General features: G+C 44.9%; 1 protein-coding gene across 1 annotated transcript in view; it reads right to left on the reverse strand.

Annotated features, from left to right (window-relative positions):
• Positions 1 to 15,674, reverse strand: part of TBC1D10C (TBC1 domain family member 10C) — a 138,048-nt gene that overhangs the window by 95,149 nt on the left and 27,225 nt on the right. Inside the window, exon 3 of the mRNA XM_086953257.1 lies at positions 1,256 to 1,355. Coding sequence (XP_086809383.1) covers positions 1,256 to 1,355 — 100 coding nt within the window. The remainder of the gene's footprint in view (positions 1 to 1,255; positions 1,356 to 15,674) is intronic.

The raw sequence follows: 15,674 nt of genomic DNA on the forward strand, positions 1-15,674 counted from the left end.
TATTTTAGATCAGCGAATTAAAAATTACAAATTAAGTGCTTTGGAGCACAAATGCTAATGCAAAAATACCATTAGGAAAGTCAACTGTTCAGTCCAGGCCTTCAAAAGTGTGGACCAGAGGCTTTGGCACTGTTTCTTTGGTACAACCAAATGTGTGGTAAATGTGTGTTAAATGTCAAAGTTAAAAGTTTGTTTAAGTTCTTTATTTGTAAATTTTCATCTTAGGGTACAAGAAAAATCTACTATCTTCCTGATATTTCATATTGTATGGGAGTAACGGGTCCAATTTCACAGGTACATTGTTTATATTTTTTTTCCTCAGCTGAAACATTTTACATTTTACCATATGTCCTCTGTGTAGGAACCAGGGTGTGGAAAACAACTGGTTAAATGTCTGGAAGTGTCTACACAACATACCTCATCCTTCCTGTATGTCCTCCTATTGTCCCATATGTCATGTTTAGGTGGGCGTCCGCATGCCTCATATGTGAGTTTTTCCAATATACTGAATTAATCTATAACATGTTTCCATCTACAAATATTACAGGGACTAGGATTTCTCCAGTGTTTGAGTTATATCTCGCCTAGCATTTACAAGACACAGCTTTCTCAGGGCTTTTTTTGCATGTGTACATGTTCAACAAGGTTCAATAGTGCAATTTTTGGCGTTCGATACAGTGAGCATCTCATATTTTTTTTTTTTTTAGAGTTTTATATAGTGCGAACTAGATCTGAGACATCAGGTATCAGAGCGCTTTACACGAGCACCAGCTTCGTTACAGGAGGGCACATTCATTTTTTTGTTAGGCACAGGGAGATTAAGGGCCTAATTCACAAAAGTAATCTGAGACAAAATCCTAACTTTACGACTTTCTGAATTCACTAAAGGCATTTAGTAGTAGTAAAGTTAGGATTCCTAACTTTACTTTCCCGTTCTTCTAATCTACTGATCTATCACTCCTGCAGTTATAATTATGTGTGTCTGAACTCCCACCCTCTTATCGATCAACAACAGGGTCCTGTGCCACTCTCTATCAGTCCAACATAACCGGGGCATAGATGGCACCCTCCTTGATCAGCAGAGGGGGTTGTTCCCTGATGTTACTCGAAATGTCAGTCCTCCAGTGTGCTTGTGGACGGAAGTGAATGGCAGAAAAACTCAGGTGAATCCGGAATCAGAGATGGAAAGGGAACATCAACCCTACAACACCGAAGTCCCTAGAGGACAGCTGCCCACACAGTTTCCGGTGCTCACCTTCTTGTATCTTCTAGACATAGTCTTCTCCCAGTGCACCGTCATGTCCAACCATTTCATCTCCCGCCGGCGGAGTAGTTCCACGGGCAGCTGTCCAGAGCTTAGAAGAGATGAGGAGAAACAAGATTAAAGTAGGAAGCCTTTGTGGGCACGGCCTGACATTCTACTGCCAGTTGTAGGACATCTCCGAGACACTTTTCAACCCGTTGAGGCAATACAACCTTTGCGCGGTCCCAATGGCCATCAACAGGACTCTAGGATCATGTAATACAATCTGGGGTAATATAACACCCATTTCGCACAGCACATTAATACAAGAGGCGTCTTTGGCATATTGTTATTTATATAGCATATTTGTAGGAAAGTGGATTATTATTGGGGGGGACAAGATGCTAGGCACCTGCTAAATGCTGGACACCTGCAAGATGCAGGACATCTGCTAGATGTTAGACAGATGCTAGATGTTAGACACCTACTAGGTACTGGACCCCTCCTAGATGCTAGACACCTGCTAGATGCTGGACACCTGCTAGATGTTAGACACCTGCTAGATGCAAAACACCTGCTAGATGCCAGATACCTGCTAGATGTTAGAGACCTGCTAAATACTGGATACCTGCTAGATTCTTGACTCCTGCTAGATGTTAGACACCTGCTAGATGCTGGTTACCTGCTAGATGCTGGACACCTGCTAGATGCTAGACACCTGCTAGATGCAAAACACCTGCTAGATGCCAGATACCTGCTAGATGTTAGAGACCTTCTAAATACTGGATACCTGCTAGATTCTTGACTCCTGCTAGATGTTAGACACCTGCTAGATGCTGGTTACCTGCTAGATGCTGGACACCTGCTAGATGCTAGACACCTGCTAGATGCTGGACACCTGCTGAATGCTAGATACCTGCTAGATGCTGGGCACCTGCTAGATGCTAGACACCTGCTAGATGCTAGACACCTGCTGAATGCTAGACACCTGCTAGATGCTGGTTACCTGCTAGATGCTAGACACCTGCTAGATGCTGGTTACCTGCTAGATGCTAGACACCTGCTAGATGCTAGATACCTGCTAGATGCTGGACACCTGCTGAATGCTAGACACCTGCTAGATGCTAGACACCTGCTAGATGCTGGGCACCTGCTAGATGCTAGACACCTGCTAGATGCTAGACACCTGCTAGATGCTGGTTACCTGCTAGATGCTGGACACCTGCTGAATGCTAGACACCTGCTAGATGCTAGACACCTGCTAGATGCTGGGCACCTGCTAGATGCTAGACACCTGCTAGATGCTAGACACCTGGCAGATGCTGGACACCTGCAAGATGCAGGACATCTGCTAGATGTTAGACAGATGCTAGATGTTAGACACCTACTAGGTACTGGACCCCTCCTAGATGCTAGACACCTGCTAGATGCTGGACACCTGCTAGATGTTAGACACCTGCTAGATGCAAAACACCTGCTAGATGCCAGATACCTGCTAGATGTTAGAGACCTGCTAAATACTGGATACCTGCTAGATTCTTGACTCCTGCTAGATGTTAGACACGTGCTAGATGCTGGTTACCTGCTAGATGCTGGACACCTGCTAGATGCTAGACACCTGCTAGATGCAAAACACCTGCTAGATGCCAGATACCTGCTAGATGTTAGAGACCTGCTAAATACTGGATACCTGCTAGATTCTTGACTCCTGCTAGATGTTAGACACCTGCTAGATGCTGGTTACCTGCTAGATGCTGGACACCTGCTAGATGCTAGACACCTGCTACATGCTGGACACCTGCTGAATGCTAGATACCTGCTAGATGCTGGGCACCTGCTAGATGCTAGACACCTGCTAGATGCTAGACACCTGCTGAATGCTAGACAACTGCTAGATGCTGGTTACCTGCTAGATGCTAGACACCTGCTAGATGCTGGTTACCTGCTAGATGCTAGACACCTGCTAGATGCTAGATACCTGCTAGATGCTGGACACCTGCTGAATGCTAGACACCTGCTAGATGCTAGACACCTGCTAGATGCTGGGCACCTGCTAGATGCTAGACACCTGCTAGATGCTAGACACCTGCTAGATGCTGGTTACCTGCTAGATGCTGGACACCTGCTGAATGCTAGACACCTGCTAGATGCTAGACACCTGCTAGATGCTGGGCACCTGCTAGATGCTAGACACCTGCTAGATGCTAGACACCTGGCAGATGCTGGACACCTGCAAGATGCAGGACATCTGCTAGATGCTGGACACCTGCTAGATGCTAGACACCTGCTAGATGCTAGACACCTGCTGAATGCTAGACACCTGCTAGATGCTGGTTACCTGCTAGATGCTAGACACCTGCTAGATGCTGGTTACCTGCTAGATGCTAGACACCTGCTAGATGCTAGATACCTGCTAGATGCTGGACACCTGCTGAATGCTAGACACCTGCTAGATGCTAGACACCTGCTAGATGCTGGGCACCTGCTAGATGCTAGACACCTGCTAGATGCTAGACACCTGCTAGATGCTGGTTACCTGCTAGATGCTGGACACCTGCTGAATGCTAGACACCTGCTAGATGCTAGACACCTGCTAGATGCTGGGCACCTGCTAGATGCTAGACACCTGCTAGATGCTAGACACCTGGCAGATGCTGGACACCTGCAAGATGCAGGACATCTGCTAGATGCTGGTTACCTGCTAGATGCTGGACACCTGCTGAATGCTAGACACCTGCTAGATGCTAGACACCTGCTAGATGCTGGGCACCTGCTAGATGCTAGACACCTGCTAGATGCTAGACACCTGCTAGATGCTGGTTACCTGCTAGATGCTGGACACCTGCTGAATGCTAGACACCTGCTAGATGCTAGACACCTGCTAGATGCTGGGCACCTGCTAGATGCTAGACACCTGCTAGATGCTAGACACCTGGCAGATGCTGGACACCTGCAAGATGCTAGACACCTGCTAGATGCTGGACACCTGCTAGATGCTGGACACCTGCTAGATGTCACACAAATGAAATAAAATATACCTGTGCTCAATCCCTGGTAATGCGACACAAAGCAGTCATGCTTACAGCAAAGGCAATGAGTAAAGTAAAGCAGTGCATTAAACAGTAGAAAAAGTCACATAAAGTACAATAAAAAGTACAATAAAGCACCACAACTAATTTTAACATAGTGGGATGAGTTTTATGAGTAAAATAAGATCAAAACAACAAAAATCTAACAAGGGTGCCAGAGATATGAATTTTAAAAAATGAAAGTGAAAAAACAGAAACGCACCCAATATAACTCAATAGTTGTGGCAGACCAGGACTAAGGTGCAATTTCAGGCTGAGCACGATGCAGCTCGGGTCTAAAACACCAAGTGGATCAGCCCCAGTGATAGTCTAACTGTCTAAAATTAAAAAATTTCTAAGACCAAATTCAGAAAGGGACTTTGTCACTTATTTGAAGAAAAACGTAGAATTTTCTTTTAAGTACTAATGCAGGATAGGGCTTTGTCACTTTTTGAGAAGAAATATCTCTGTGCGCGGGATGCCACTGAACCTGTGACCGCTGCTGTGGAGCCAAAGGCCAGACACCCGAAGCACGTTGGCCCCGCTGGCTCTCTGTAGCTTTCGAGAACTTGCAATTAACATTTTTTACGTTGCAATTCAGAATGGAACTTAGACATTTTTTCAGAGGTGCAGAGATCTCAGTGTGGGATGGAGCTCAAATCCAATCCAATGCTGTGGAATTGCAGATCAGATACATTTTCTGGTGGATCATGATGAAGCTATGAAGATCTGAAGGAAACGTTTTTAAAAGTTTCCAAACTGTCTTCTGGTGCCTGAATAACTACAGGGGGAACACTTCTAAGGCCCCAGAAATGCAGAAAAAGGCATCTAGGGACTCGCAGGGAGTCAGGCAGAGGAAAACAGCAGCGTTCACCCCTATCCAGTTGCCACTGGTTCACTGGGATTCTTTACTGCAATGTGCTCATCTGGTTTTTTATGCTCCTGGAGCCACAAAGGGGATAATCCATATGATACTTGCAGATCTTTCTGTCCTTGGACATCAAGTGGAAGGAGGTCCAACCTCCTCCGGTCCTTCTCATAGGTCACATAAACCAAGCACAGCATGTTCCACCTGCCTGGCAGCATTTCACAAGTCCAGTAGTGTCCTGTGCAAAGCTGGGTCAGCATCTAGCTTTGTAGGGTTCCCCACCATGTGGGTGGGAGACAACCTAAGACACTCCTAGTCCCTCTCTGACCAGTGGAGTAAATGCTCCCAGGCCCTGGCCTACCTACTTTGTCAGTAGCTCAGGTTTGCCCTACTGCAAAAAACCCCAAAATGCAATGTGTCAAGACCAGTCCAAGATGGCAATCTTTAGCCACATTAAACGTGGGCTCAGAGAGCTGGAGGTGTGATGGGGTGTCCATAATGGAAATTACGAGTGTCCTTCCTCATCTAACACTAAATTTGAAGCGGGCCCTCGACCCACAACATAAAATGAGACAGAGGTCTAGCAGAACAAAGCAGGATCCTTCAGCAACCCGATAGGGGATGCCTGGCCTCTTTGATCCCTTTCAGCGGTGCAAACTTTTTTCATGTGCCTCAGACAGACTTGCCATGCAGGATTTGACACTATTGTGCCCACAGTGGGGCAGCAACGCTCACCCTATATGTTCTGCTGAGCTTAGTTAAGGCAACCCTGCCCATTCAGGTCGACTGGTCAACAAAGGGGGTTATTGTGCCCTCTTGTATGGAATCTAACACCTCATTTCAGGCAGTGCAGTTGTTAAATTGTGAGTTTCGCATCTCATGACAGGTGGTGCAGGGACAGCCAGCAGCTGCAGGCTAAGGCTAATGATCCTACAGTGGTTCAGGCAAGTACATGTAATGGTTCTGAAAGTCATATTTCCTAACTAGTAAGAAACCATTCGACTTTACCAATTAATTGAATGTTTAAACAAAGTTGGGAAAAGTTCTTGAACCTTTTCTGCAGCTGTTTCCTACTGAATAGTGCAGAATTAGTGGTTTAATCTGCTTTACCAGTATTTCCTATGGAAACAGCTAAACCCAATACACTAAAAATAGACTCCTGATATATTCACTGTAGTTACATGCTAACATTATTTTGGACATATATCCCTCTAGCCACTCTGCACCCTACACTATGGGCAATATTGTACATTTAATATGCTGAATGTGGTTTCAGCCAATATTGACTTTGCTGTAGGGGTCTAAACACATACATTGAGTACTGGATAGCCGTGTCCCAGTGTTGGAGTTCAAAATTACCAGCAGGTGAGTCCCAAAGAAAATGGAAAACTGTGAGCGACCACCCAGACTGGGGTCACTTTGTGACAATATTATTGTTGCATGCATCGGTATTAATAATAGTAATTATAATAATGAAATGTAATTGATATCATTAGAATATAATCACTAATTGTAATAATCATTCCATTACTGCACAAATTATTGCTAATACCACTAATAATAATAGTATGCAAATGAATACATATTAATATTATTATGAGTATTATGCGCATTGATCATCAGTTGAAAAGACAAAACGTTTCCCTTGATGCGCAGTTTTTAAAGGAGCACCTGCTTAGCAATAAACAAAAAATATCCTGCAGTCGACAATTAACAAGACAAAAAACAGACTGTGCAAATCCATGTACTGATAGGCCAAAAATACGCAAAATGTGTGCGGATTCCCATCACTCACCGAGCGCGGTGACATGCTTCATCATCTGGGTCTCCTTTTAAGGGCTACAACTCAACCCTAATGATGGAGGAGCCCAAAGATGTTTTTTCAGAGGTATGGTATCTTACAGGATATCTTTTGTTTATTGTGACGTTAATTTGGGGCTATATATCCTGTGGAGTCGTTAAGCCTAGGCCTATGACCCTCTTCTACTTCTCAATGTGCCTTGCACCTGCTTAGCATCCTTATAGAAAGTTTTTTTTTTATTGTTATGATTGTATCTGCAGTTTTTTTCTATTATTATTAGTTTTCACTATCTCCAGGTGCTCCAGGCCTGTTTACTACTGTAGGGTGACATGGCATGGCATTTCAAAAACTTGCATACGATAATTTTCTCCTGATAATCGGAGTGATTTCATCTAAGGCCTGGTTGTTACCTACACAATGGGCACTATCAGAAGCCTCACAATCAATACCTTTGGAATAAGGTCTCTATCATTTTAGAGGTTTTTCTGGACTGCAGCATTCTTGGCCTCTTGACGCTTTGTGGCAGATTTGTATCACTCATCTATACCCATGGGGCACCAGGGGAAGGTGTTTTGATCTAGACACTCTACCATGCAGGCTGCTTCCTTACCCTGTCAGAGCCTCATCCAGCTCATTTTTGGATTTTTCATCTGGGCACAGGATCAAGGTGCTCATTTCCCACCAGGGGGTGAGGGGTCCTTTCAGGGGCGGTGTTTGGGGTGTTACACCCCCAAGCAAAAGCCTTCTGAGCTGGGTAGTTGGACCTGAAGTCCTGAGTCGGGTCTGCTATTTTTGTGTCAGTTTTTCTCGTCCTGAGCCAAGAATGAAAGACGAAAGAGTGAACTTTGATGTAACTCGGAGAGAGGGACAGAGATACCTACCTGGTGGCTGCATCTCTAAATGTGAAACCAGATAACCTGGAATCAACGCCTGCTGCCCTGCTAGTCCAAATTACAGGATCCAGGGTAAATATTTTATTTTACAAGGCCTCCTATCACATATGAGTGCACTTTTAATTTCTTGAGTTCAGGGTGTGCACTATACCAGCACCTTTTAGGTTGGATTTAATAGACTATAATGTTACTCCATCTATAATTCGAATCCAGGCCACGTGTAGGGTTTACATGACCGCTGACTTGCCTCTTAGTTCACGAACGACACTGTAGTTTCTCAAAGCTATCACTTATAATAAATGTCCTTCTACGCAGTGATATAATCTGATGTACTATGGAGAAGTACTTCCTCATGTAGAAAAAATGCAATTTAGAATTTTGGGGGAGGAATTGTATCACATTTTTACATTATGTTTATTGTACAATAAGCATGCTAAACATTTCCATGCCTCGGTTTGTGCACAAAGTAGTAGAACCAAACCAGACCGGGCTCAGCTCTGGTTCGACTCGCCCCATTAATTTGCCTGCGCAGCCGCCTCTATATTGTATTGTATTGTATTGTAATTGCATTTATATATCGCTTACTACCCCTGACGAGGCGTCAAATCGCTTTTTCGGCGAGTAGCACGCTACTCCGGGACCAATAGAGGATTAGTGTTGAATTAGTATAGTGAAACATGCAAGTACATTTTAAGTGGTGGATGGGTTAGTCAGTTATTTGGATTTGGAATGATAGCAGAAGGATAGAGGAGGGCAAAGGTTTGTATATGAGACGCAGCCCTCAGTGACTTGATAAAATAATTTGTAAAAGGCGATGCATGGAGTCCTGCCCACATTTTACTATCAAGGCTTCTTGTAGCAGAGAAGAACAAGAATGCGTGCTTTGAAAATACATTTAAAATAAGTGATCTTAGGGCAGGAACTCCAGGCCATTATATGACCGTAGTCATCAGAACTGCCAGGCCCAGGTAGAACAGGCAGGGGCGTAGCTTCAGCAGAGGTGTTTGAAGTTTGTCACCCCTCACATGCATTCTCGGTTTGGTAGTTGAGCCAAGGGGAACTGAGCTGGGTCAGCTAAGTCTGTGTCACTTTAGCTCATTGTTCTCTTTTCATTAGCCACATGACTGCTGCCCCGATTTACCCCCGATGCTGGGCCCCAATGTTAATGGGTGTGGTCATGACGGAACCGTTCCGTCATGAGCATCGAAGGGGTTAAGATGTTTGAACTTCTTCATTTTTTGGATTGGGATCTTAAATGTATATAGTGACCAGTTTACTAAAAAAGTAGTAAATCTGCACCCTTAGAAGTGCTCTTTGAATGGGTGCAAATTAACTTCTTCTAGAATTCAGAAACATTGGTATTAGTAGGCTTAGAAAGCTGTGCTAGTTTCAAGTTTCCGGACACACTACTTGCAATCAAAACCCCAAAATGTGATGGCATGAATGCTTACAAATACGCCAATCAGTCGCAATCGCGTGGGGAAACATTCCAATCCATCATTTTATACCCACTGTGTCACTCTAGAGAGAGGCTCACCTAATTCAAACTATTACTGACCCCATTCTTCATGGAAACAGTCCATTCAGAACTTTAGTCATCTCGTCCCTCCACCCTGGAAACAGCTTCCTCATACAGTGGAAGAATATTGACCACATCCCTGTAGTTAGATGGTGGAGAGAGAGATCTTTTTGAAATCCGAATGGCTTGTTATATAAACAAAACTGCTGATTAGTTCTTCCAGAGCACTGCCCTGAGATAGATGCAGGAGAGAAGGTGGCACTGGAAGCCTGCCTGCTGAGAGAGAAATGGGTATGCCTGCAAAGAGGAGAGAGAGTGCAGGAGGAAAAGCACAGCTTGTTGCTCGCAAGGGGGGCAGTTAGAGAACGTGGATTACTACAGTGAGCAGAACCCAGACCGATTCACGCTGTGAGGGTCCCCCTGGTCTCTTTCAGTGGTTCTCGTGTGAACTTTGCCAAGACTTTTGCAAGGACAAGCATCACATTGTTGACATGCTATCTGCCCAGATGCTGAGAGACTGGTCCTGGCACTGTTTATGTCAGGGAGAGAAGCCGACTAGCTCCCAAATCTGAGAGTCTGCCTGGTGTCCAGATACCTGTCTGCCTTCTCAGTAGTGAAAGTAGAGTGTCTGGTCATGCAAGAAGAGAGACTGCCCAGGAGGAGAAGCCAGCTTTGGTCCTGGGATGCTGGGCACCCAGGAGATGCTGACTTTCTTTGGGAGCCTAGCCGGAGTCAACCTATGACGTGAGGGATACCCAAGTCTACTATTGCAGCTCCTGCAGTAAACTATGTACAGAAATTAAGTCTCAGAAGTAACTACGTGGTGTCTGACACTCTTGCAATGCCTGAAGGCCTGGTGCTACTTGTGCCTTACTGCAAGCAGGTCCAGTGGTGGGCCTTACGGCACTGTGCACGCAGGGGCCTAATCGCGATCTGGAGGTCACACCTGCCAGATTAGCCATCTTTATGATTGCAACTTTGAAGGCTACCATTGTCCGCAGAGGTCTCCTTTGCCAGATGGACACCTTTATACTCATCCAGAGTGACCGAGTCCCTTGTGATGCCGTTAGCAGGGTCAGCTGAGCCGATGCTGAAAGCACCGGCCAAGAATCTGCCTGATAGTGCTGGACAACCACACTGATGGGAGCAGGTAAAGAGAACACAAATGACTGAGCTAGATATGGTGATTGTGTTCTGCAGCTGGAACATTGACTGTTACTTATGCAATCCCATTCTGGGTACTAACTGGGGAATTGAACTATGAAATACTCCACAAGTAGAGATCTGGTCAAGTGGACCTATGCCTACGCTTGGATAGAAGTCCTGTAGCCGCTAGAGAAGGCCCTAGAGAGGGTGCCTGGGAGAGAGTAAACGCTTTCCTAGTAATTGTAGATGGCATCACAACCCTGTGGCTAAGCCCCGCTGGAGTCTGTAGTATGACATTTTGCTGTGTTATTAACATACTTTCTTTTTATTAACCCCTTTGCTGCAGGGGTATTTCCCCCACGGCGCGGTGCTCGTGACCAGCCCGGCTCGTCATGAGTCACAGTGGAGCTGTGCCCATGACGAGCTGGGCTCGTTACGACCCCACCCACTGATTAATACTCCCGCACAGGCAGGGAATCAATTGCGCGTGGGCAGGCTGCGTCCGTTATAACGAGCCCAGCTCGTCATGAGCACAGATCCACTGTGACTCAGGGTTAAAATAAGCTATTGTTTGCCGAGTCCTGAGCTCTCACCCTCCCCCACACTACCTCTCTGAGAAGCCTTTGAGTTCTAACCTCACTACCCTGAGAGTCAAGTGTGAAAGGGTTGTACTTGATCCTGATTTCAGAGCTAAAGTACAGTTGAATCAAGGGGACCAGTGGCACATGACCACAAACAGCACCGTTAGCCCCTGTCTGCCTCTGACCCTCTGAATGGGGTCTGACAACAAATATGTAGATACAGAGAGAAAGAGTCCTAGTGATTTTGACTGGACTGTTCTTATTGGGGCAATTCCATGGCTGATTTGAATACATGGGTTGGTCCCTGCTTATTCTGTCACAATGAGCAAAATATGATAGACTGAAATGTGGCCCACACAAATTACCAGTGTCTGAGATCAATTTCACACATTTAACTAATCATATTTTTTTATCATGTGCGTAAAGGCCCCTTCTAGAACCCAAAACACAGCCACTAGTACTGAAGGCTTTGTTTCTTGTAGTTGGTAGGGTGTGCCCAGACGTGGATCCCTTGCTCACTTTGCCACTGGATTCCAGCTAGCCTGGCTGATGAAGGGTGATACCCTGAAACCTGTCACAGGATGCTTTTTTATGGTCCAGGGAAGACGGGGCTTGGCAGCTCGGCAGTTGCCATGAGGCACAGGGTCAAGAATGATTTGCATGTAGCTGTGTCTGAAATGGGGTGGCGAAGTCAGCTAAAGAGCGATGATGGATTCAACCCAGATCTGTGACTGGGGGTGAGTGTCTGAAAAGTTTCAGCGCTCTGTCCATTATCTCCTTGTGTTTCCCCTCTACTTTAAGCCACTGTAATCTAAACCGATGCACACTACACCAATGCACTCTACACCACTTTACTCAAAACCAATGGACACTACACTTATGCACGTTATGCCAGCTACTCTGCACCACTGGACTCTATGCCACCATACTCTGCAACACTCTACTTTATCCCACTCTACTCTACATCACTGTACTCTACGCCACCCTCCTCTATGCCACTGTACTCCATGACGTTGCACTCTACTCTGCTTCACTCTACGCCACTCTACTTCACTCTATAATGCACTCTAAGCCAATGCACTTTATGCCACTCCACTCTACACCACTATGCTCTATGCCACTATGCTCTATGCCACTGTGCCACTGCCCTCTCTGCCAATCCACTCTTGCCACTCTAATCTACTGTACACCAGTGCAATCAACGCCACTGCACTCAACCGCACTCTACTCCATGCCACTGCACTCTAGACCACTCTACTCTAAACCACTTCCCTGTACACCATGGCACTCTAAGCCAATGCACTCTACAAAACTACACTCTCCACCACTGCATTCTACTCCGCATCAGTGTATTCCATGCCACTGCTCTCTATGCCACTCTCTCTACTCCAATGCACTCTACACCTTAATACAACACTGCCCCTTACTCTGCTGCACTGCACTCTCTACCACTCCGTTCTGCATCACTTCACTCTATGCACTCTGCTCCACTGCACTCTGCAGCACTCTAAATTATTGCACTCTCTTCCACTCTACTCTATGTTACTCTACTCCACTCTCCACCACTGCACTCCTCGCCAACTGTACTCTATACCACTCTACTATGCACTGCTCTAATCTACACAACTCATCCTACAAGGCTGTATTGTACACCACTGAATTCTATGCCACTGCACTCTACGCTTCAATTTATGCCACTATACTCTGCAAAACTCTTTGCCAATGGACTCTACACCAGTCCACTCTACTCTACTCTACGCCACTCCACTATACGCAACTCTACTCTGCACCACTGCACTCACGCCACTGCACTCTTTTCTGCACTCATCAACACTGCACTCTACGCCACTCTACGCCACTACACTCTATGCCACTCTATACCACTGCACTCTAGGACCATTGTTCCCAGTAAGCTGCATGCTTGCGCCGGCACGCACAGGGTCTTTTCCAAGTGCAGAGATAGTCTTACAAAGCGCACACGTCTCTGCTTAGCTAGAGATCTAAAACATACACCAGAAATGGGAACACTTTGAAAAATACGGTCTTCTGGCAATATACAGACTGGAGATGCAGGGGCTCTAAAAGGGGGTAAAACAACAACAAAGCCTCATTAAAAAGTAAATGGTCTTTTAAAGACCTGTGAATTACTCAGGTGCGTCTCTGTGTGTGCCCGGGAAGCTGTCTCAGCCCGATCTGACACACACGGGGTTGGGGGGAGGGGACAGGGTGTAGTCTGAAGCCCTTTGAGCCTAATGGGCGTTGTGCGCCTGAGGTACATGTTACAAGCAACAATCATTTATTGTTTATTATCAAACTAAAGCCGTTTGCACTGTAGAATTGGAACTGCTTTGCACTAGCATTTTTATCACATGCAATGGGCCCGATTCACAGAATGAACTTAAGACTCAATCCTAAACTTACTACTATTTTGGTATTCACAGAATGCACTTACTACTTTTGGCATTCCCAGAATGAACTTACTACTTTTGGAATTCACAGACTTTGGGATTTTGTCTTAAGACAGACTTAAGACAAACTTAAGACAAACTTAAGACTAAATCCTAAGAACAGGAACCTCCACTAAACTGCTGGAAATAGTTGACCTGTTTCCACCTCTGGATACTTTGAACAAGATGAGTAACGGGTAGCTTGAACATATAAATAGACTAATATATAATACATCCCAGAGATTTTTTGAAGCAGCCACAAGACAAAGTCAATAAAACATATAAGAATGTCCTAGAGTAAAGGAGACATGCATCTGTATCCAAATGACATGGTGCTCTACTTGCCTGGTGGTAACTCTTGATGCTAAAACAAAGACAGGATGTTATGGTAGAGATTGAAATCACACCTCTCACAACTAACACCAGCAAGCACACAAATTGATCATTAATGTCTGTTCAGTATCCAACTTAGCGAGTAATCATTAGTTTTCTGCAGCACTATACTTCATCTTTCTGTCTTCTTAGAGGGTGGCAGCAGGGACACCATACGAATTCCGGGGGCCCTGGGCCAAACGTATTTAGGGGGCCGCTGTTCAGAACAACTTTGAATTTCCGATCCATTTTCAGCACTTTCATGCCCTCTTTGGCCAGGCCACTGACAGTGGACAGACTCACTGGTCCATATTCTAAATGTGTTTACATCTAATATTTGGGGATAGTGCGGTGTGTTTTCAATATTGTAACACAGCAGCAGTTCACTAGTAGTACCACAAATAATATCTGTGCCATATGAACATGTGAGGCTCTGCTTTGATCTGAAAGAATGAAACATAAACACATCATTTCTCGGCAAAATGTCTGTTTCAAATACCGTTTTCCTTTCATTTATTTTGAATAGAGGTGATGTGTGAGAGTCCATTACAATCTGTGTAAGAATTATTCAGGGTCACTAGAGCAAGACTCTCTGCAGAACAGAGCTGGCTCTCTCAGGGGGCCCCCTGAAAAGCTGGGGTCCTGGGCCAGGGCCCACTTTGCCTATGGATTAAAACGTCTCTGAGTAGATCCATAAAAAATGAAATGGATGTGAGATAATGCTCAATATTTTTTCACTGAGTATCCTGATAATTGTATACAAGAACTACATTTTATCTTTTCTTTCTCAGGTTTGCTGAGTAATATTGGCATATACCACCTGCCGTTCTTGAATGTCCAACCAATAGCATGCTTTGCTTTATGTGGCTTGTCAGTCATGTTCCAACATTTCAGTCATCAAGTGCAGACTGTGAACCAGGATTCAGTCACTTAAGTTTGTCTTAAGTCTGTCTTAAAGATAAACTTAAGACAAAATCCTAACTTCTGTGAATACCAAAAGTAGTAAGTTTAGGATTTTGTCTTAAGTTAGTTCTGTGAATCGGGCCCTTGAACACTATCCATTCTAAATCCAGAACTAGACTGGAGGAGAATCACTTGGTTACGCTGATGATGACAAAGGTCTATCTCTTCAATAGCAATGTTGACCTTGATATAATTCATCAGCACTGGAAGAATGGCATGGACAAACGAAAGAAGCAAATGTGTCACACATCTAGTGATGGCTCTTAACTTGTCTAAGCCACCCTTTCCCGCAGTCTATGTTTGGCCTAGATGGGCGCATTTCACACACTTCCTCTTAGCAAACACATTCATCATTATGTTGTACATCAAAATGTAAGTGTTATTTGTCAAATTGCTAAAGATATATTCTCTTGTATAGTGTTCCAGCAATCCCCCACCAAGCGATCAGTGCTCCAACCAAGAATATTCAGTAAAATGTTATCATGGTGCTCCCTTCTGAGTCTTGTCCTTTTCTAAGCCTGGGGTATAGGTGCAACTAGAATAAACAATTAATGTCATGATGATGTGTGAAATGCACTTGTTCTCTATCTCATTGCAAACACAGGTTGTGAGTGGTAATTGCCACAGATGTATATACTCACAGGCTGCACTTGCATACCTGGCGCACACAGCCGTGGCTGCAGTGCACAGAGATCTTGCACTGCTGCACACAGAGGAAAAAATTAGAGGGAACATTGTCTAGGACACTCAACTTTGCAACAACGCTACATTCT

This window comes from Lissotriton vulgaris, chromosome 1_2 (assembly GCF_964263255.1).
Source record: "Lissotriton vulgaris chromosome 1_2, aLisVul1.2, whole genome shotgun sequence".
Classification (NCBI taxonomy): domain Eukaryota; kingdom Metazoa; phylum Chordata; class Amphibia; order Caudata; family Salamandridae; genus Lissotriton; species Lissotriton vulgaris.